The sequence below is a fragment of the Neurospora tetrasperma genome, assembly GCF_000213175.1.
Source record: "Neurospora tetrasperma FGSC 2508 unplaced genomic scaffold NEUTE1scaffold_1, whole genome shotgun sequence".
Taxonomy (NCBI): domain Eukaryota; kingdom Fungi; phylum Ascomycota; class Sordariomycetes; order Sordariales; family Sordariaceae; genus Neurospora; species Neurospora tetrasperma.
The window spans coordinates 3,741,731-3,762,640 of record NW_009799099.1 but is presented as its reverse complement, the minus strand read 5'-3'; the positions used below and the strand labels follow the sequence as shown (position 1 = coordinate 3,762,640).

Sequence of the window (20,910 nt, the reverse complement as noted above, 5' to 3'; positions counted from 1 at the left end):
CCCCCCCCCCCCCCCCCTTCCTTTAGCACTTCTTCTTGCGTCTGGCCTGTCGTATATATCCGAAGGTATCAGATGCTGACTTGGTCGGTTTAACGTTGAGTGACCGCAAGCGATCGTAATCACCACGCCAATCGATTCAAAGGATGCTAATTTTTTCTGTTTTTATGAGGGTATAGTTCTTAAATGGCGTCAGGATACGGAACTACGTCAGGGAATTGAGCGAAGGTTTCATAGGAGTTCTGTGGGAGCAAAGGAAAGAGGGACACGGCGTGACTGAACGAAGACGTGTTATTGAACGGTGTCACATTCAGGGCTTGACTGATTGTAGTCATCTACTTCCCTACATGTTGGCGGGGAATGGAAATACGAATGAGTATCGAATGGATGCTCTCCTCTCTACTGAGAAGGATTTTGCTAGTGCGTTTAGCGAGTTTACATACCTCAGCGACTGACTAGATACTTATTTACGTACTGGTAAATGGTGAACATGGTCTCATGATGGATGCTTCTTTCAATCATTTGGTAGCCTCCCACGAAGATATAATTCAACTTAGCTGTGAAGGAGCACACCTAAGTCATGATCATTCCTATGAATTCCTTCACAACCAATATTCGAGCAAGACGATTATGAGTGTCTCGCATTCTTAGATTATATCTTTATATTCAGAGCAGGACACTCTATCCCAATCCTTTCTCCTCCCCGTAAAGCATTACCGCCGATGAAATCATCCCTATAGAAACCCGGCATAATATCCACCATAAACCATCCAAGCCTTCATCCTCAAAAGATCGCCAAAGCGTTAGGAGGACTAACAACCCGATCTATTAGTAAAACACTCATCATCTCGCGCTTCCGCAGAGAGTCAAGAAAAAAACAAAACAAATGAGCTTACCTAGCAACCCCACCCTTCACATTGCACACCTCGCTCACAACAAAAAAACTCCACCTCTTTCTGTCTCTACATTCCCTCGCCAACTCCTCAAGATCAAACAGCTCGCCGATCGGCATCCCCCACCCCGCTAGCATCACTTCGTGCAGACTCAACTCATCCCCGTAGTTCACGGGGTCACGGGTGGCGAGAGGAGGCCAACACTCGAGAGAAGGCTGGTCGCCTGCTACGGCGGAGAAGTTGGACCAAAGGAATTGGAAGAGCGGGACAGAGGGTTCCAGACCGCAAAAAGAAGGGGGGTTATGGGATTGATGGGAGGAGAGGAGGGAGGGGGAGGTGGAGGAGAGAGTTTGGTGGGTTTGGATCCAGCCTTTTTTTTTTGAGAGAGAGAGAGAGTTAGTAGGTAGATAGAAGGCGAGACAAAGGAAAGTGACTAAAAAGGGAAAGGGGGAGGGAGGAGAGGAGGGGATGAGGAAGGAAGGGAAATAAGAAGATGGTGGATGATGATATGGAGGGAAAGAAAAGGCAAAGGCAAAGGGGTAACCTAGAAGAACACCTTACCAGACCGAATAAACAGAATATCCCCAAACTTGATCTCCGTTCCCTGACTTTCCAAACAAGCGTGTATATCCTCGAGAGGAATGGGCGTGGTAGCAAAGTGGTCAAAGTTGACTAGTCTCGGATCCGGGTTCGGCTTCTTACTAATAATCTGCTCCAGACGCCAGGAGTGGTGGTCGACGAGGATGCCACGGCCTACTATGCCTTTTTGTGCCCATGCTGTTTTTCATGTTAGCATCACACCCTCTCTCTCTCTCTCTCTCTCTCTCTCTCATTTTATCTCGTCCTGGTCGTCGCCAAAACCCTCCTTTGTCGTCGTCGTCATCGTCGTCGTCGTCACCATCCATGCATGCATGCATGACCTGAAACCAAACTCATGACTAACTACTACGTTGAAAAAGATGACGAAAAAGAAAAAAAAACACACCACTCACCCTGTATCCCATTAACCTCACTTCCCTCCGCATGAATATCCTCCATCGTCACTCCATTGTAGAACTTCTTCGCCTTCTGATAAGCATAGTGTCTCAACCCATCCCACTGACTGGACACCTGCGTGTTGAAGGTCCAAATGTCGTCGTTGACGCACCGCGGCGGTTTGGCGAAGAGGTCTTGGTGGAAGAGCTTGCGGTTGAAGAAGCCCGAGTCTTTTTGGGCGTTGAGTGGCCAATTTAGGGAGATTCTGATGGTCGGTTGTTGGCGGTTAGACGTAAATGATGAGGCCGAAGGAGTAAATGAAAAGGTCGAGAAATAAATCGCACCTCAAACCAGTCTTGATCTCATTCTTTGCTGCTTCGGCAACTCGCTCGTCGGTAAGCCTGTTCAGAGTTCCCAACTCGTCTTCATCTCCATATAAACCCCAGGCGGAGTACTTGGGATCACCCTTTCGAAGTGGGAGAGCGTCGAAGTCTGGAATCCCGTTTTCATTAAGCTTGATCGCTGCTGAACTTCCAGCCATGGCGGACAACTTTATCGAGAGATGAGATGTGTCGGGATGAGGCGGCTATCAAGAGGGGAAACTGTTCTCAAGTACCATGTAGTATGAAGCGGGGAAAGCGGACGTCAACAGAGGCTGGTGCTAGTGTGTTTTGGTTCATGATTCTCAACATGTATTGGTTCAAGTGCAACAATGCGACTTACATCATGCGGACTTGTCCGAATTAGGGCCGGGTAACATCACAGACCGATGGTAACAGACAAAGGCATATAACGGCCTCACACTGGGGATCTCATGACGTGACGACAGGACAAACAAATCCAGTCTGCTGGGAGTGGGCTACTAGACGAATGTTCAACTTCACAATGGCCAAGGAAATGCTCATAGATGAGATCAACCGACCGTCGGGCATAGGCCTTCATTTATTCGTTACTTGCCCCTGAATCAGCAGTTTGCGACGCAGCCGCGGCCCGGGTTACCCTCTCGGGACCACCCGAGTTCGCCAGTCTGCAGCATGGCACGGTTGTGAACGAGATCCCGGACCCAATGTTGCGATGCAAATGAACTGCCATTTCCCTAAATGCTGCAGACGAGGCGCTGAGATTTTCAACCACCTCTGACCCATCCAGGACTCCGGGACCGAATCTTGTCGTTGTTCGTCTGTCCGACTGTTCGATCCATGACCATCGGGTTCGTTTCCGGTTTCCCTCGTACCGTAATGCCAAATCGCCAGTCCTTGAATATATCATGCCGCATTCAGAATTTAAGCAACGAGCTCAATGACACCACCGGCCTCCTTGATCTTGCGCTCAGCCTCGGCGGAGACGTAGCGGGCACGGACGACGATGGGGACCTGGGGGAGACGGCCTAGAATGGGTTGTTAGACGGGCATTCTCGGGGGTGTTTCTTTGCAATTGCTTGTTCTTACCCTTGCCGAGGAGCTTGGCATAGCCGTGGGAGAGGAGGTCGATGACGGGAGCAGTCTCGGTGGCGGCACCAGAGACGTACTTCTCGCGGGCCTCAGCGGGGACAAGAGTCCAGAGCTTCTCAATGTTGAGGATGGGGGCCCACTGGTGGTTGCGGAGGAGGTGGAAGTGCCTCATACCGACCTTACCGAAGTAACCAGGATGGTCTATCCGTCATCGTCAGCGTTTATTTTCATTATATCGAGGGGCAAGGCCTGGTCGCATGTCGGAGAAGTGAGGTTGAACCATGCGCCCTCCAACATGCGCCGACCGTTTATTTTCGGGGTTGCGTACACTTATCGAGGTTGGTACGGTGGTGGTGCTTATCGTCGGGTTAGTATCGCGTGTTTTCGAGATCGAGTCGTTGGAGTTTCTATCGGCATACCTGACCACCGGCCATACCACGACCACTGTTCCCATTGTTAGCATCATGGTTTTCCCACTTCGAATCTGCAGAAGCGGCGGTACGTACCCTGGATGCTTTCTGTGCTTGCCGACACGGCTGGAATAATGCTGTCAATACTTGTTCGTGTTTATCGGTCAGTCGATCGGTTGGCGACATACCCCTTACCGGCGGAAACCTATAAAATCACTCCAGTCAGTCATCTGTCGGATCGGCGACGACAAAGTTCGAGGGGGCGCTTACATGTCCGCGGTGCTTTCTTGTCTTGGAAAACCGAGTAGGCTACATGATGACTGAATCAGCGTTTCGTCCTGCGATAGTCGTGCAGCAATTGCCATACCATGTTGTCTGCTGGTGGTGCCGATGAAGCTCGTTCTGTCGACGTCGGTTGATGCTTCTAAGAGACGCTTCACGGGTCTCGTACAAGTCAAATTTAGGGCTGTGTATTTTTTTTGGTGGGCACAAGTGGTGGTCCAAGCTCCGGGCTTGAGCCGCACCACGCACGCAAGCCACACCGTTCCTCAGCAATTGTTGTGTGCCAAGGCCAGCCTGCCAGTTCCACAAGCCACATATTTCCGCTTCATCCAACAGGGTTAGGGTCTATGGCTAAGCCTTGTCCCTCAGCTCGTCCACTTGAGCCCCTCTTGCCTTCAACATCATCCTATCATCCTGTTGGATCCTTGCCCGAAATTGTCGATCTGCCTGGAGTCGCTTTTTGTTTGACACACATCTTTTGTGTTGCTGCAAGATCGGGCTCACTACCCTCCATTGTTCTGTGTTCTACACCTCCAGGATTAAACTGGTCAACAGCCCAGCCATTGTTTCCCTGTCTTCCCAGAACCCGCCTTAAGACAGACCAGCCCTCACTTACATATTCTCAGCCGACCACAGGGGCATCCACCGAGTTGCGAACATGCTCATTCCCGATAACCACACATTCGGTTCCTACTCCTCGCTTCACCAGAACTGCTCACCGCGATAGCTCCAACTCGAACTTGTTACTGCGAGATATCGTTCGCTCCATGACATTTACTATCAGAGGACTTGTTGTACCAACTCGACCACGTCATAGAAGGAGTCACTAGTAGTGGTGTCGACCTTCTCCAGGCCCAAACCAAGCAACAAAGACCGCTGCTCATTGGGATTGCGCAGAGTCAGGAGACTGGCAATTTGACTGGCATAAAGCTGGCCCATGGTCTCCCTCTCCGCATTTCCACCTCCAAGAAGAGTCGTTGCTGTTAAATGTTCTGATGGTAACAGGCTACCGGCGCCAGGAAGAGCCATGTCTACTGACGCTGAAGAAGGTGCGGCTAGTTGTACTTGGACCTAAAACATGGTATGTCAGTAGATTGTAAGTGGGATGGCGTTCGGGCGCTCTTGAACCTACCCACTGAGCAAGGCGCCCACCTTGAGAAATGGTGACCATGATCTTGTCCGAGAAGTTCATTGATGAAACCTCAGTTTCCACTCCGTTGACAAGCCCAGTTGCCTGCCTGGAAGGTGACGGGAATGGCTCTTGCCTGACTGCGTCCTCAGACATGGTGAGTTCTGGACGTGGTGAAGTATGGACAGTTGCAAGACTCGAAAAACTGCGTGTGTCTCGAAGGATAAGACCGTAGGGGGATAACTTCGGCTTCGGTACTTCTGGTAGGATAGTACTCTCTGATGTCTCTACATATTCAGAGGTTAGACTCGGGACTCCATCGTGATGTTTGTTGATGGAGCCGGAGTGGGCTGGGCTGCAGAGGTTCAGGATGGACCCGCGAAACATAGCAAACTGTACGCGCACTGTAGCTGGGTTACTTCAGTTACTGTCCTGGACCCTCACAGGCCCCCAAAACGTGGGGTGCCACATTTAGCGCAGAAATTCTGCCAGGCGGACAAGATTTAATCTTCAAATCTTCAGGGTACTTAGTGACATTCAGTTCGTTGCATTCTGCCGTCGCGACACCGGCCCTCATTTCTGCCGTCACTGCTCGCTCCGAGCACACCCAACAAAACAACAACATGGTTGCCATAGGCGGGAAGTTCGTGCCGCGTCAGCGCAAGCGCAAGCAGCTTGATCGCCAGCGGTCGAGGAGTAAGGGAACACAAGACCCCGAAGACACCAACGTCCTCGAGATCGCTCCCGGACAGGAAACCACCACGGATGCCGAAAAGAAGAAGACCGAGCTACGGGAGGAATTGAGGCCTGCGGGCGTCAAGGTCAGCAGCAAGAAGGCCAAGAGACTCGAAAAGTACATCGACACAAAGCTCAGGAAGGACGAGAACCGCGAACTCCTGGCCAAGCTTGCCGCCAACAAGATTGACACCTCCCTATTCTCAAGCACAAAATCACTTGGCCAGACAAAATTGACCAAAAAGGAGGAGCTCAGCCAACTTGTCAAGGAAGCAAAAGCTGGACTTATAACAGAGAAGGAGGCGGCCAAGAAACTTTATGAAAAGCGAGAGGTGAAGGAAGGTGCACCAGTACCAAAGCCTAAACCCACGGTCGACGAGGATTCGGAGGGCTCGGAAGATGAGCAGGACTCGGCAGTCGAGAAGCCAAAGAGCGCGCCAGCGGAAACAAGCGAGCCTACACCAGTACAAGCGACGACAACGTCAACAAGCCTGCCAGTACCAGTCGGTGCTGGTCTCAAGCGCCCCTTAGAGGTCGACGAGTCAGGACGCCCAATACTTGCCAAGAGACAAAAGAGAGGAGGTGTGAAAACGAAGCACAACTTTACATCATCGCAAGCTCCCGCAGTCATTCCTGTGCCGGAAGTGGTAGAATGGGACGGTTTCAGTTCGGAGGGCGAAGAGGGTTCAGACGATGAAGAGTCCGAGGGTAGTGGCTCAGGCAGCGAGGAAGAAGGCAGTGAAGAGGAGGAGGAGGGTGAGGAGAAGGAGGAATCGGGAGAAGAGGATGGATCTGAAGAGGACGAAGAGGGTTCCGAAGATGATTCAGAAGACGATGATTCTGCGGAAGAATCCGACGAGGACATGGAGGACGCCGAGGAGGACAAGAAAGCAAAATCTTCGGCCTTCAAGGCTTGGGCACATCAGGCGAGGAACGAAGCTTTGGGTTACAAGCCTGCCGAGTCAAACATTCTCGAGATACCGAAACCTGCCAACTTTACGCCTCGGCCGATCGAACAAGAGCCTCTGCCTATCGAGCTGCAACCAACAAAGAACGATTCCCGCAAGGCTTTCGCCGTGGTAGTTACCAGGACACCCGAGATCCAGGAAACTCGTTTCAGGTTACCGGTTGTTGCAGAGGAACAGAAGATTATGGAGGCCATTCACGACAACGACATTGTCATCATTTGCGGTGCCACCGGTTCCGGCAAGACCACGCAGGTTCCCCAGTTCCTCTTCGAGTCCGGTTACGGTGTTCCGGATGGACCTACTCCTGGCATGATTGGTGTTACCCAGCCGAGACGTGTCGCTGCTGTCAGTATGTCGAAGCGTGTTGGCGAAGAAATGGGAGACTATTCACATGTGGTTTCCTACCAAATCAGATTCGAAGGCACCGTTGACTCCAAGACGGCCATCAAGTTCATGACGGATGGTGTCTTGCTTCGTGAGGCGGCCATCGATATTGCTCTTCGCAAGTACTCTGCCATCATTATTGATGAAGCCCACGAGAGAAGCGTCAATACCGATATCCTGATTGCGATGCTCAGCAGAGTGGTCAAGCTTAGGAGAGAGTTGGCGGAGGAAGACCCCACGATCAAGCCTCTCAAGCTGATCATCATGTCCGCCACCCTCAGGGTCGAGGAATTCACCCAAAACTCTAACTTGTTCCACACCACTCCTCGCATCATTGAGGTAGAAGGCCGTGAGCATGCTGTTACCATGCATTTTGCCAAAAAGACAAACCACGACTACGTTGATGAGGCATTCCGCAAGATTTGCAGGGGCCACAGGAAACTGCCCCCTGGTGGCATGCTTGTGTTCATGACCGGTCAGGGTGAAATTGCCCAGCTCAGCAAGCGGTTGAAGGCGCGTTTTGGTGGCGGTATGAACACCGCCAGCACCACCAAGGTGCGGATTTCTGCGAAGGAGGCACCCATGGAAGTCGAAGACATCGACTTTGGCGACGTTGAGGATGACCGCAACATCAACGACAGAGACGATGACGATATCTCCATTGCGTCGGACGAGGAGGAAGACAAGGAGTTCGAGATTGAGGACCAAGAATCTGGTACAGGGCCATTGAAGATGCATATCCTACCTCTCTTCTCTTTGCTCCCCACGAAAGAGCAGATGAAGGTGTTTGAGCCGCCCCCAGAGGGCCACCGTCTCGTCATCCTGGCTACCAACGTCGCTGAAACATCCTTGACAATTCCCGGCATCAAGTACGTTTTCGACACTGGAAGGTCAAAGGAGAGAAAGTACGATCCTGTCAGTGGCGTCCAGAGTTTCGAGATTGGGTGGATCAGCAAGGCCAGCGCAAAGCAGCGTGCCGGTCGTGCCGGTCGTACCGGTCCGGGTCACTGCTGGAGACTCTACTCCTCGGCCGTTTACGAAAGAGACTTCCCCGAGTTCTCAGAGCCCGAGCTGCTTCGCATGCCCATCGAAGGCGTCGTGCTCCAGCTCAAGTCCATGAACCTCCAGCACGTCGTCAACTTCCCCTTCCCCACGCCGCCACCGCGCGAAAGCTTGATCAAGGCCGAGAAGCTTTTGACCTACCTCAACGCCATCTCCCAAACTGGCCAAGTCACCCCCATCGGATCTACCATGTCCATCTTCCCGCTCTCCCCGCGCTTCGCCCGCATCCTTCTCATCGGACATCTCCACGACTGCCTTCCCTACACCGTTGCGCTCGTAGCCGGTCTCTCAGCCGGTGAGATCTACATTCCCGAGAACCAAGCCATCCCCGCCGCCGCAGTCCAAGAAGCCAAGAAGAACGACGCCGGCGGTTCAGACGATGAAGATGACTCCCGCGCCGTCACTTTCCGCACTACCGAAGACGTCCTTGCTGACGACCGCCGCGCCAAGATTTGCGCCGCCTTCAACGCCGTCCACAAGAACTTCTGCTATCTAGACGACAAGTCCGACGCCATCAAGCTCCTCCAAGTCGTCGGCGAGTTCGCGCACGACCCCACGGAATCCTGGTGCGACTCCCACTTTGTTCGCTTCAAGGTCCTCAAAGAAATCAAACAACTCCAAAAACAGCTCATCGACCTGTTGAGAACCAACATCCCCGCCTTCGCCAACCTTTCCGTGCCCGACACGCTCGACCCGCCCTCGCAAAAACAAGTGCAAGCCCTAAAACAAATGGTTGCCGCGGGTTTTATCGACCAAGTCGCCATCCGCGCTGACAAGGCCCCCACGCCGCCCGAGATGTACCGCAAGCCCAAGCGCGCTATTGACGTTCCTTACCTGCCCCTGATCCCGCTCGAAGGCGAGGACGGCAGGAAACTAGAATTGGAAGAAAAACTAGTCTACATCCACCCCTCGTCTCCCTTAGCCCACCTAAGCGTGGACGAATGCCCGGACTACATCGTGTACGCCTATCTGCAAAAGGCAGGCAACACGGGCGCGGACGGACAGAAGCGGGCCAAGACGAGGATGCATGCGCTGACGGACTTGACGGCGGGTCAGCTGGCGAGTTTGGCCAAGGGGACGCCGCTGATTACGTACGGAAAGCCGATTAAGGAGGTTAAGGGGTCAGAGAGTAAAGATGGGAAAGAGAGGGAGGTTTGGGTGGTACCGTATCTGAGAGCAGAAGGGCAAGGAGGAATGGGGTGGCCGTTGCCGGCTAGGAAGGTGAAGCAGAGGAAGGTGGCCGGGCAGGGGTGGATTGTTGAGTAGAAAACATGGCTTTCCATGGCGTTTTATATAGATAAGGATTTCAGAAGTAAGGTCTGTGTTTCAAGCAATCAAGGTGTTTTGATTGTTGGTTTTCTGCATAGACGTTCTCGTTTTGGTTTGATGATGTGAGCTTCGTTTTTTACCTATGGGGAAGGGACGTTGTAAGAGTTGACTTCCTTCAACCTATGGTACATCTGTGGTCCTCACCAAGTCTCTATTTGATGCCGTTCACTTAATTGATCAGGCGAGCTGAAACTGCTTCGTCGTTGCTACAAATACTCGCTATGTTTAAATATCATGGACATTACCAATCTGTCCACCATCCTAGGGTATCTAATCGCCGTACCTAAAGCCAAATGCCATCCGACCATGTGCAATCGACGCCGATATATCTAAATGCATCTCTTCTTCGAGTCAAGTCCCCCCCATGTCAATTGCCCCCTCCCTCGCACCCTTCATGTTCTTCTTCTTCTTCTTCTTTTGTGCTTTATCTCCCCCGTGCTCCTTCTAAGCCGCACCGGGGGTAGTAATGACATTTTTACTCTTCCTCCTCTTCGGCTTCGGCGGTCCACCGCCACCCGGCGTCTTCGGGCTCTTGGTCTCCTTACCCGTCACGGCATTCGCATTCGCAGCCGCCGCCGCCGCCGCTCCTTTAGCAAGTGGATTACTTCCCGCGGCTCCCAAGCCCTTCGTGTTCAAAGCCGGCAGCGCGGCCGCCGCCTCCTTAAGGGTCAACGCGCTCTTGGTTTGCGTCTTGCGGCCGGTCGAGGTCAGGTGGAAGTCGCCCGGCTTGCCGGTGATGGGGTTCTCGTCCATGTATTCGGTGCCGTAGCGTTCGTGGGTGAGGAGGGCTTCTTCCATAAGGAGGGAGTCGAGGAGGGGGTCGTTTGTGGTGGTTCCGCCGCCGGCCTTGGCGCCGGGTTTGTTGGTAGTTGCCGTACTGGGAAGACCGTCGGGGAGAGGAGTGGCGGTTCGCGAGGCGGTATAGTTGGTTGTACCGCTAGCCGCACCAGCGCCAGCGGATGGTTGGGCGGGAGTGATGTAGCGGCGACCGACGGCGGGAGCCCAGTCGGATACTTCGTCTACTAGGGGGATGGTCTTGGTGATGGCGGTGGCGATTGCTCCCTGGATGGCAAGGACGTGAGTTAGCATTACGGACGGCAAGAGAGCTAGCTCTCTTTGAAAACGAGAGACATACGATTCGGGAGCTAAGAACATCTGCCAGTGTGGGTGCCATGTAGATGTTCTCGCCCACCACAAAGTAGACCGAATGAACGATGATCTCGTCGGGCGGGCCATCCTCAGGTCTCGCGGGGTTCGTCGGTGGGCGCTTCCTCCTCGTCTGCTTGTTGATCACCCACACACCTGTACCCATCCCCGGACCTGTCTCAGCGGGTTCCTGAGCAACAATGAACTCCAGCCCAGACATTTCCCTCAGTCGACTCTCGAATAGCTCCCGGGTGGCGAGATATTGGGACATGGCCTGGTTGTTGAGACCCTGTTGGAAAACGACCTCATTGTTGGAGGTCTTGTCATAGAATGGCGATTGAGCGAAGTAGTAGAGGATGCTGTTTGAGTGGATGCCTGCTTCGAACTGAGGAGGAGTGTGCCATTGAATCTCGTCGAGAGGAGGCCCGGCGTTAACCGATGGATCAAATGCCATTGTTGATACGTTCTATATTCTGTAGTTCCAAAGGTTGCCGCTGATTGTGCTTGGTGCTGTACAGAATGCCGAAGGGGTTTGCGAAAAATTGTGGACAACCTCTGCGGGTAAATCCCAGAAGAAGGGAGCGTATTTGGTGACGAATTTTGATTTTGGGTGTTCCAGAAGTTCTGAATATAACGGGAATAGTCGTCGTTAAAATTAGTGTAGTCGAGAAGCCATGGCAGTTGGAAGATGGAAATCAGGTGGTAGCTACCTCCATGATGCTATTCGGATAAAGATTAAAGCATGGCGTCAACGCGTTTAAGGTTGGGTGGGGTGGGGTGTGGAAGATCCGGCAGGCACCGTACCCCCCGCGCTAACTGCAGCCTTTAGCGGACCTTGTCCCCTGGAAATGAAAGTGACAGTGGAGGGCCCCACATCCCGCAGTGACACTGGAGTGGGGACTGCAGCTCTGCGTACACAATACGCAATTCATTGAACGACAGAACCAAACGCAGACACTTCTTCACTCAACACATCAACTTACCACCGACTGCCGACGGGACGCGACTCAAACAAACCACCAAAGAACGAATACAATCAAAATACAAAATCACAAAGTCTATCAAGAAACTCATTTGTGATAGAATCTCCCATGGATCTTCTTTCGACCGTCCGCAAGTCGGGGTCGCGAGGCGGCGCCAACTTCAGCTGGGACGATGTCGCCAGCTCAGCACACCGCGAGAACTATCTCGGCCATAGTCTGAAGGCTCCAGTTGGTCGCTGGGCCAAAGGGCGGGATCTCAACTGGTACGCCAAGGCAGAACCCTCGGCTGCGAACGCCGGAGAGACGGAGGAGGAGAAGGAAGCGCGCGAGCGCCGTGAAGAAATCCGCAGGATAAAGGAAGCAGAAGAGGATGCCATCAACCGCGCATTAGGCCTGCCCATCACACCACGAAATACCAGCGGCGCCAATGCTGTTGAAGTCCAAGGATCCAAAATCCCAGAGCGGACAGAAAAAGGTTCCGCGGAGCAATCGACAGCACTGGCACCTAAAGAAGCGCAAGCAGGGGAGTCGAGAAGAGATAGGCACCGCGACCCAGAGCGACATCATAAACGGAGGCACAGGAGCAGGAGTCGTGAGCGTGAGCGTGGTCATGGCCGCGACAGGCAACGTGATCAGGAACGTCATCGCGATCGGGATAGACATCGCAGCCGCAGCCGCAGCCGTGACCGGAAACGTGACGGGCCGGCGGACCGAGAAGGGAGAGAGCACCGCTCTAGTCGCAGAAGCCGGAGCCCTGAGCGTCGTTCACACCGCGGTGATAGGACGAGGGATCAGGATCGGAGTCGGAGCAGAGACCGTGGAAGACACCACCACCACCACAGAAGGCGCAGCCATAGTCCTGGTCGGAGCAGGAGCAGGGATAGAAGAGCGAGGCATGATCGACGATGAGATTGTCAGAATTGTATTTGGTATGTACTTATGAATACAAGCATGGTGTCTTGGGTCAACAGAATAGATTAATCTTTGGTACAGTATATTCATCAGTCTTGGTAGCGGCGCACTACACCTACTAGTGTGATGGATTATTAAGCTTACGCCAGCCTTTTGGTGATTTGAAACGGTTCGTGAGCAAATGTTGCCACACCCGGGTGTCGTTCTTTTACCGTCTTTTACTTTCGCTGCTCGAAGCTCCCGTCTTTTGGCTCATGTGATGTGGATCGTGCCTGCCTGGCCCGGTGCTGGAAGGTAGGCCCGGGCATGGCGGGGATCTGTTTTAGTGGAGTTTCAGGGATACACTGCGCTGAATGAGGACCCTGCTAGCGTGCCGTGCCTATCTACCTACCTACCCCTGGGGCTGGAAGGCCGCTCGGTCTGGACATACCTCTATGCTACCTTTGTGTACACTAATGAATGATGATGAGATGAGGCGTTCACCGGAACCTCTTTTGGACCTTTCATCAACAATTGCATTCAGCTACCTTTGACCTTGCGACCGACTTCACAGCGGAACTGTTTCTGGCTGGGATTGGTGTCTTCAGGTCACACATTGAATAGTTTGCTATATTTCCATTCGGATACATTGAACTTCTTCCTTCCGGACACTTCTTTTCCTGGTTAACGATAATCCGCCACTTCCACTTTCCTTACTTACGGCAACGACCCGTCGCATACTTCATTCACAATACATCGTCCTTGACTACAACTTTAATACATACAACCACTCTCAAATCACATAACGCCTCGCGGATTCTACGCCCGGGAAGACGGTTCATCATAAGACTCATCAATCGTATAACATAGTTCCTCAGCTCAGTGGACGGTAAAGTTCCGCCCGTACGCTGTCTGTCTGACAATAAACCACGACATACCACTCGCCCAGCCAACTGCCACTGCGCATGACCCGGCTGGACTCTTCACCTTAGTTCAGACCATGGACTATTCGCAGCTTCGCGCCGCTGCTTTGCAGAACGGCGAGGATGAAGAAGCAGTCACCGTCGATACCAGGGCCCTGATCGACAAGGTCCTGGCCAGATACTCTGGAGAATGGACAACGCTCAGAGAACTCATCCAGAACGCCGCCGATGCCCAGGCAACCACGGTCAAGATCAAATGGGAGACGATACCTTCCGTCAGTGTTCCGGCTCCGCAGACCACCGACCCCTCAGAGCTTCTCAAGCACACCCTCACACATCACACTCTCCGTCGCCTATTAGTGCAGAACGATGGCCAGCCCTTTGCCAACACAGATTGGGCCCGCTTGAAGAGGATAGCTGAGGGCAACCCGGATGAGACCAAGATTGGTGCTTTTGGCGTGGGCTTCTACAGCGTCTTTGCTGATTGCGAGGAGCCATTCGTCAGCTCAGGAAAGGAAGCCATGGCGTTCTACTGGAAGGGAAACGCTCTGTTCACTAGGAAGCTACAACTTCCGGTTGAACAGCATAGTCGCGAAACCGCTTTTGTCCTCGATTACCGCAACACAACAACGCCTCTGCCTAACTTACTGTCTGTCAGTCAGTTCCTTGGGACCAGTTTGACCTTTGTATCCCTACAGAAAATCGAGTTCTGGATCGACGATTGGAGAGTTCTCGCCCTGCAGAAGAAGTCATCACCTAGTGCTCAGATTTCTATTCCACGAGATCTCGAAACTAGAACCAAGGATGGCCTCATGAAGCTCACAGCAGCTGAACAAACCAGCACGCAGATAGATGCCAGCTTTATGAGTGTGCTAGGCTGGAAGCCTAAGCCCGCGTCATCGTCAAACAAGTCGACCGAATCTGCATACACACCAGAGCCATCTGGTTTGAAGGGATTCTTTTCCAGATTTACTTCCTCCGCTGCTCAGACGGCACAGCGCACAAAGGCGGCAAAGGAAGAAAAGGAAATACAGGAAGCAATCGCCGAGGATCTCACTGCTGTTTCCACCTCGACCATTTTCCTCCGCATCACTGCGGCCCAAATAGCCACCAGCGTCTCTTCTTCATTTGCAGCTGAATTGGAGCGTGCGACAAAAAAGCCTCCTCCGAAAACCACTCGGATCGCCCTTCTAACTTCTTCGTACGATGAAACCGTCGCCTCAGAGGAGTCCGTTGCTTCCAACAAGGCTGCCAAGGCCATCGATATCTTCTCCTCTGTGTTACCTAGCAAGAAGCCTGGTGGACGCGTCTTCATCGGTTTCCCGACTACCCAGACCACTGGTGCCGGCATGCACATTTCTGCGCCGTCAGTCATCCCGACTGTGGAGCGCGAGGCCATCGACTTGAATGCTCGCTGGGTGCGAACCTGGAACATCGAAATGCTTCGTGTGGCAGGCATCATTTCGCGACTCGCCTTTGTCAATGACATGTCGGATCTAAACGAGAAGCTGAAGAGGTTGTCCAGTTCCAAGAACAACAAAAAGGAATCCGGATATGCTCTTGAAGATGTCCAGAAATTTGTGCCGGAGGCTCTCCATATCCTCAAGACCTACTCGTTCGAAGACTCTACTCCAAGCGCCCAGGTGGCGAAGATCATCGAGGAGGCCTTCTGGACCTCTTACAGGAAGGCTTCTATCGAAGTCTACTCTTCTCAGGGTGTGTTGCAGACGGACAAGGTTCGGCTGTTCTCTGAGGATTACGCAAAGTTCCTGAGCGGAATCCCGATCATCCTGAAGGACATGCAAGCTGCCCCGTTCATTCAAAAACTGATAGATTATGGGCTGCTCGAGCACATCACTGTCGACGATGTTGTCAAGGAGCTGGGCTCGAAGGCCATGGACAAACATCAGCTTCACCATTTTGTGGTGTGGTTAGCCAAGACTGCCGCATCGGGTGAACTCAAATACCACCATATCCAGCATGTTCTCGATGTTGCTGTGGCTACAGTTTCTGATGATGGGAATGGTGGTGAGATTATTGCCTTGGGCTCCATCAAGAATTATCTCAACAACAGGATACCAGCCACGCTGCCTATTCCCCCAACCACCATTCCTGTCGCTTTTACTGCCGATATCCCCGAAGTCCAGTTGCAGTCGATTGGCTGGGAGCCTCTAGGTATCGTCCCTTGGCTTAGGTTCTTGATCGCATCTGGGTCCAGCAAGGATGAGGAGCATAATCTTACAAAGTCCAGCAAGTTCTCTGTTCAAGTTCTTTCGGTTCTTTCAAAGAACTGGGACAATTTGAGTCCTAGCGATAAGTCATCCGTGGTGTCGGCCTTGGAACACCTGCCCGTGATCCCCACAAAGTTGGGCATGCGCAAGCCCAAGGAATCTTTCTTCTCCAGTGTCAAGCTTTTCCACGACCTTCCGACCATCGAAGGCTGCGACAGACTCAAAGAGAAGTTTTTGGTGGCTTTGGGAGTTCGCAAGACTCTTGACTTGGAGACCATCTTCACCAGGCTTCTCAATCCTGCACCTGCCGCTGAGGGAGAAGCGGAGGCCAAGAAATGGAGTCATGTCGAGCTCATCAAGTACCTTGCTTCGGTGAAGAACGATATCCCGGCTGAGGATATGAAGAGGCTAAAGCAGTCCAAACTCTGCCCTGCCGAAGACCGTACCTCGTCCGGGGGACCGGAGTCTAGAAAGGGTACTGAGAAACTATACAAACTGTCTGAACTCTATGAGCCCAAGGATTCTCTGCGGCTTTTGCAACTCCCGACTCTCCATTGGCCAGGCGTGTGGAAGGCAAACAGCCCTGAGGGGGCCTTCCTTTTCTCGCTCGGGTTGCGCCCTTATCCGGCAGTCCCTGAGCTGATCGACATGATGGCTTCTCCTGATGCGGACACTCGGAAGCACTCCATGGCGTACTTCATCAATAACTATCAGCTCAATCAATACGGAACTTACAACCTGTCTAGGATCGACAACGCCATCTTGCCGCTCCAAGGGAACGAGAAGAAGCTTGTCCGTCCTTCCGCATGCTTCACGAACCCAGATGCGGCAATACTTGGATACGACATTTTGCGACGAGACCTTCATGATCATGCTAGCAAGTTCGGCGTTGCGCGTGATCCGAGTATTTTAGAGTGCGTTGGTAGGCTGATTGCTAGTCCACCTAAGGATCACCAGGAAGCCGTGAGAGTATTCGGTTATTTTACGACTCGTATTGCAGAACTGGGATTATCTCACGTTACTAAACTTCGGAGTTCCGCCATCATTCCCGTGACACGACGGAAAGTCTCTGGCGATGAGAAGGGCGAGACCAAAGTGGTCTACATAACTCCCCCAAACTGCTACCTTGGGACATCCTCTACCTACGGCGATATCTTCGACTTTGTTGACTTTGGTCCTAATGCTAACGTGTTTCTCTTTAAATGCGGTGCGAAGGAAGAGCCAACCAAGCCCGAGATTGCCCTTATGGCATGTAGCGAACCGGCGAGACTTTTGAGCACCTTACAGAGCTCAGAGAAGTACCTTAATCTCCTTCGGTCTCTGGCGGATGAGATTGCTACTCTTAAGAGAGACAAGGAGTTGTTCAAGAAGATGACTTCATCTGCTTGGCTTCTCGGCTCCCGCGACATCTCCAACACCAAAGAGGAGCCCGACTCAGGCGATTATGATGCACCCATCAAGCAGTACCAGCTCGCTTCGCCTCAGAAAATAACAATCTTGGACGACATCATCTGCTACCGTCTTTTCAAGGACTCCTTGCTCTTCGCACCTGAGGACGATGCTCTTGAGGCCTTTTACGCTGCGCTGGGGTCCGAGGCGATCAGCAGCAAAGTCTCTATGGAGCACAGAATCGGCCCTGCCGCCGAAAAGCAGGATGCTGCGATTACCATGCGCAAGCTTGTCATTGAGCGCTCCAAAATTTTCCTGTTCGAGTACTCCAAGTACAAGAAGTCTTCCATCAAGCACGATGCCAGGTGGTTGGAGAAGAACTTGCAAGTCAAAGCTGTCACATCCTTAGCTCTTAGGCGATCACTCAAGGGATATAACCAGCAACACACCGAAAAGCGTTCTGCGGCCGCTGTGTACAGGGACGGCAACTGGATTCTTTACATATCGACCCACAGCCGTCCGGATCTGTACCAGGTTGGACAGGCTATCTGCACTATGTTGCTGAGCCGCCATGGCCAGCAAGCTTACTTCTTTATCGAGCCGTTCCTCAAGCTGGATCTTCTAGAGCTTCGAGCCCGCGGCTACAATGTTGACCGCATTCTCAGAGCGAAGGCTGCAGAGGCCCGGATCGCCGAGGAAGAGAGACGCAAGGCACTCGAAGCGGAAGAGCAGAGAATCCGTGAGCGTGAGAAGGATTGGGCACAGCAACAGGTAGCTACCGCCGACAACGCCGTTGCCAGGGCCCCTCAAACCCCTCGGTTGCCCGACCAGCCTCGGATGCCGGGAGGCTTTGATGATTCTCCCGATCATGACACGGCCCCTCAGCCCATCAAGAAGTTCGGAGACTTCTTTAGCGGCATCAAGAAGTCACTCGGCCTCGAGGCTGATGACGACTCAAACAGGCCGCCTGCCCAGCAACCCGGTACTCGCGCACCTCAGCAACTGGGACCCGGAAGCGGCGGCAGTGGTAGCGGCAGTGGTAGCGGCAGCGGCAGCAGTGGTGGTGGTGGTGGTGGTGGTGGTGGTGGTGCTGATGGCGGCAGCAACGATGGACGAGTGACCTCGCCTGCAGTCGTCCAGCAGAATCTGCTTAGCGCCATCAAGTCCACACGCGCGCACGACGCTTCCGGTGTCTTCGCTCCCCCTACTCAGACGGAGATCACCGAACAATCCACCTACTGTGACTCGACTCCTGCTACCAATATGAACTTTGTCGCAGAAGCGCCCGGCGGCATGCGCGTCTTCCTCGCCAAGGATGTTTCCGTCAACCCTGGCCAGTTCCTCGGCTCGAACACTGCTGGCATCAGCAAGTTCGAGACACTCCTTAAGGACGTGGCTAACGTGTACAACCTACCCGCCCACTCACTCCATATTTCCTATGATGAGCAGGGTCCGACAATTGCGTTCAACAAGAGCGGCAGTATCTTCTGCAACTACAGGTTCTTCTCCCAGCTGCATCTGGCCAAGTTGACTGGCGGGCCCGATGCTGCTAGTGGCATGGGCAGAGCCGAGGCGACGGTTTGGTGGTGGGTGACTATCGCGCACGAGCTGGCGCATAACCTTGTTAGTCCTCATAATTCGGCGCATAGTTATTATACGTAAGTTTTCCAACACATCCATTCTCCTACAGAAACCAAAGACTGACCACCAATCTCAAATACAGCGAGTCCTTCATCCAGGAGTACTTCGGTAAAATGATGGCGATGACAGCCATGTGGGCGACTCAGTCACTGTCTCAGCCTCAAGACTCGGTGCGCAACAGCCTTCCGGCACCACCACCTCCTCCACAGCAGGGAACCGGTGTCCTGGGAAGCATAGCTGGAAATCCCTTCCATACAGCGCATTCCAGTCTCTCGTCTGTGGCTGTTCGTGGACAACAGGGACAACAGGAGCCCCCGCCGCCTTATGAGGATGGGAGGAGCTTGACTGGTGGTCAGGCTCATGGAAATCAAGGATATCGTAGCCTTCTTGATTAAGCGCTTTGCTTTTTTGTTGGTTGGCTGTGATTTATTAGAGGGGAGGAGGGAACTGTTTGTTCATAGACATGATGGTGTTAATTCGCTGACTGTGATGGAATATTCAGGTATATGAGGAGATGAGTGAGGATAGATGAGTAGATTATTATTCCATGTGAAAGTTTTTCTTGTCTGTTTTGCGTGTAAGATGGGTTGGAATTGGTGTAAGGGATTGAAACATAGCATGGTGTTGGCCATTGATAAATGGAACCAGAGTCCACGGTCTACCTGTAGCAATGAACGTGGCTATCTGGGTGAGACGGATGATTGCTGTTCCCAAGAGATATACCCTTCTCCTGCCACATAGTTCAACACAAAACCCTTTCCAAGTTGATCAGTCATAATCAGAAGCAACGAAACCATGTCTGCCGTTGTGCTTGGCGAAATAGTCAACATGCAAGGTACGAGGTACCATTCCGGACAGATGGGTCACTCCTCCGTACTTATCAACGTCAATCCTTCAGCCCTGATCATCAAGGAAACCTCAGACCCTTTCTGCCGAGTCTCCTGTCTAAGGTAACAGGGTCCCTGGCGCTGCTGCCCAGCGTTGATCCGGATCGGATGGTACGACTTTGATTTGCCTGAGGCTCCGAGCTATCCTTCCTGTCCAAGTAAGCAAGCAAACCCGAATACCGACGAAGACACCACAGAATGGTCAGGTCACTCGTCCTCCTCTAACACCTAACTGACCCGATCATCAAGGGGCGTCACAGGTAAACCGCCTCCTGTGACACTATTCTCTTAATCTAGACCAGTGATGCATATCGCAAACACGGAAGGCAAGGATGACGACCAAACCCGAACACCGAAATACGCTCGGTGGCGCCTAACGGTCTCCGAAAAGCAAACTGGATGGCACGATGTCCCTCCCCGTACATACATACTACTATTGTACCTGGTGAGTTGATGCGGGTCGCAGGGTTTCTTGCTTGAGCACGATCCAGGAATAGAGATAAATCGCGTGAGAAAAAGCGGTACGCAGTAGTGTGTATGTTTCAAGCTTTTGCCCAACAGCTAGCGCAGGCGAGATGGATACGGAACGTTCGTTCCCTGGTCGTTGTCGTCGTTGTCGTCGTCTTCTCGGAGCGATCACGGAATGTGGCCCGTGTGGGAGTACCTAGTAGTCTTACGCAGGGGAACAATTGGAAACTCCACATGCTTCCGACCTTTCCAGTGTTGCAGGGAACACTGAGAAAGAAGGACAAACAACCAACCTTTTTTTTTTGGTGTTGGGACATCAACCGAAGATGGCTTTTTCGGGACTTTGGCGGAGGGTTGGGCAGACGTTGTAGTTCGGGATATCTTTCACACTAGAATACTTGGTGAGAGCATGATGATGAGTTGGTAGGCAGAGGGTATTGACTTAGTTGTAGACAAGACTTATTGAGAAAGCTCTTGGTAAATTGCTCTGAACAACGACTTTGGGGCGATTATGGAAAGTCAGGCATGAGGAGGCGGTTTTGACGGGCTATCTGATTTTCCATAGACACACCGACGTAACGCGTGCATTGACATCCATTTCCCTCATTTTCGGGAAACATGGTGTTTGAGGAACTCATGAGGCGACCCTCAGTCCGTTCCCACATGTCTTGCTAACAGTTTCCCTACCAAAACCGGCAGAGACAAGATAGCAAACATGTTATTGCCCAGCTCTTGT

The 20,910-nt window shown here is 52.6% G+C and overlaps 8 protein-coding genes across 8 annotated transcripts in view; 3 read left to right on the top strand and 5 right to left on the bottom strand.

Annotated features, from left to right (window-relative positions):
- NEUTE1DRAFT_76873 (Serine/threonine-protein phosphatase 2B catalytic subunit) overlaps positions 1-222 on the top strand; it is a gene marked incomplete at both ends in the record, with an annotated part of 3,359 nt that extends 3,137 nt beyond the window's left edge. Inside the window, one exon of the mRNA XM_009849940.1 lies at positions 101-222. Within this exon, the coding sequence (XP_009848242.1) occupies positions 101-119 (19 nt within the window). The remainder of the gene's footprint in view (positions 1-100) is intronic.
- A 559-nt stretch (positions 223-781) lies between these two features.
- Positions 782-1,174, bottom strand: NEUTE1DRAFT_35122 (uncharacterized protein; the record flags this gene model as incomplete). The annotated part of the gene is made up of 2 exons (XM_009848788.1): positions 782-809; positions 894-1,174. Coding segments are annotated over 2 exons (309 nt in total), but the record flags the coding sequence as incomplete, so codon positions are not given.
- A 260-nt stretch (positions 1,175-1,434) lies between these two features.
- On the bottom strand, positions 1,435-2,406 carry NEUTE1DRAFT_107668 (uncharacterized protein; the record flags this gene model as incomplete). Its single annotated transcript, XM_009849939.1, has 3 exons — positions 1,435-1,667; positions 1,883-2,130; positions 2,210-2,406. The coding sequence occupies 3 exons, from the start codon at positions 2,404-2,406 to the stop codon at positions 1,435-1,437; spliced, it is 678 nt and encodes a 225-aa protein (XP_009848241.1).
- Positions 2,407-2,683: 277 nt separating this feature from the next.
- NEUTE1DRAFT_115986 (ribosomal protein) lies at positions 2,684-4,159 on the bottom strand (the record flags this gene model as incomplete). Its single annotated transcript, XM_009849938.1, has 8 exons — positions 2,684-3,252; positions 3,314-3,517; positions 3,645-3,672; positions 3,736-3,760; positions 3,823-3,852; positions 3,915-3,931; positions 3,997-4,035; positions 4,094-4,159. The coding sequence occupies 8 exons, from the start codon at positions 4,094-4,096 to the stop codon at positions 3,149-3,151; spliced, it is 450 nt and encodes a 149-aa protein (XP_009848240.1).
- Positions 4,160-4,756: 597 nt separating this feature from the next.
- Positions 4,757-5,459, bottom strand: NEUTE1DRAFT_120163 (uncharacterized protein; the record flags this gene model as incomplete). Its single annotated transcript, XM_009849937.1, has 2 exons — positions 4,757-5,079; positions 5,141-5,459. The coding sequence occupies 2 exons, from the start codon at positions 5,291-5,293 to the stop codon at positions 4,789-4,791; spliced, it is 444 nt and encodes a 147-aa protein (XP_009848239.1).
- A 301-nt stretch (positions 5,460-5,760) lies between these two features.
- On the top strand, positions 5,761-9,624 carry NEUTE1DRAFT_76859 (uncharacterized protein; the record flags this gene model as incomplete). The annotated part of the gene is made up of 2 exons (XM_009849936.1): positions 5,761-6,583; positions 6,671-9,624. The coding sequence occupies 2 exons, from the start codon at positions 5,761-5,763 to the stop codon at positions 9,550-9,552; spliced, it is 3,705 nt and encodes a 1,234-aa protein (XP_009848238.1).
- A 410-nt stretch (positions 9,625-10,034) lies between these two features.
- NEUTE1DRAFT_144386 (uncharacterized protein) lies at positions 10,035-11,215 on the bottom strand (the record flags this gene model as incomplete). The annotated part of the gene is made up of 2 exons (XM_009849935.1): positions 10,035-10,677; positions 10,751-11,215. The coding sequence occupies 2 exons, from the start codon at positions 11,213-11,215 to the stop codon at positions 10,060-10,062; spliced, it is 1,083 nt and encodes a 360-aa protein (XP_009848237.1).
- Positions 11,216-11,752: 537 nt separating this feature from the next.
- NEUTE1DRAFT_144385 (uncharacterized protein) lies at positions 11,753-19,475 on the top strand (the record flags this gene model as incomplete). The annotated part of the gene is made up of 4 exons (XM_009849934.1): positions 11,753-12,176; positions 12,256-12,673; positions 13,628-18,836; positions 18,902-19,475. The coding sequence occupies 4 exons, from the start codon at positions 11,853-11,855 to the stop codon at positions 19,212-19,214; spliced, it is 6,264 nt and encodes a 2,087-aa protein (XP_009848236.1).
- Between the last annotated feature and the right edge of the window lie 1,435 nt (positions 19,476-20,910).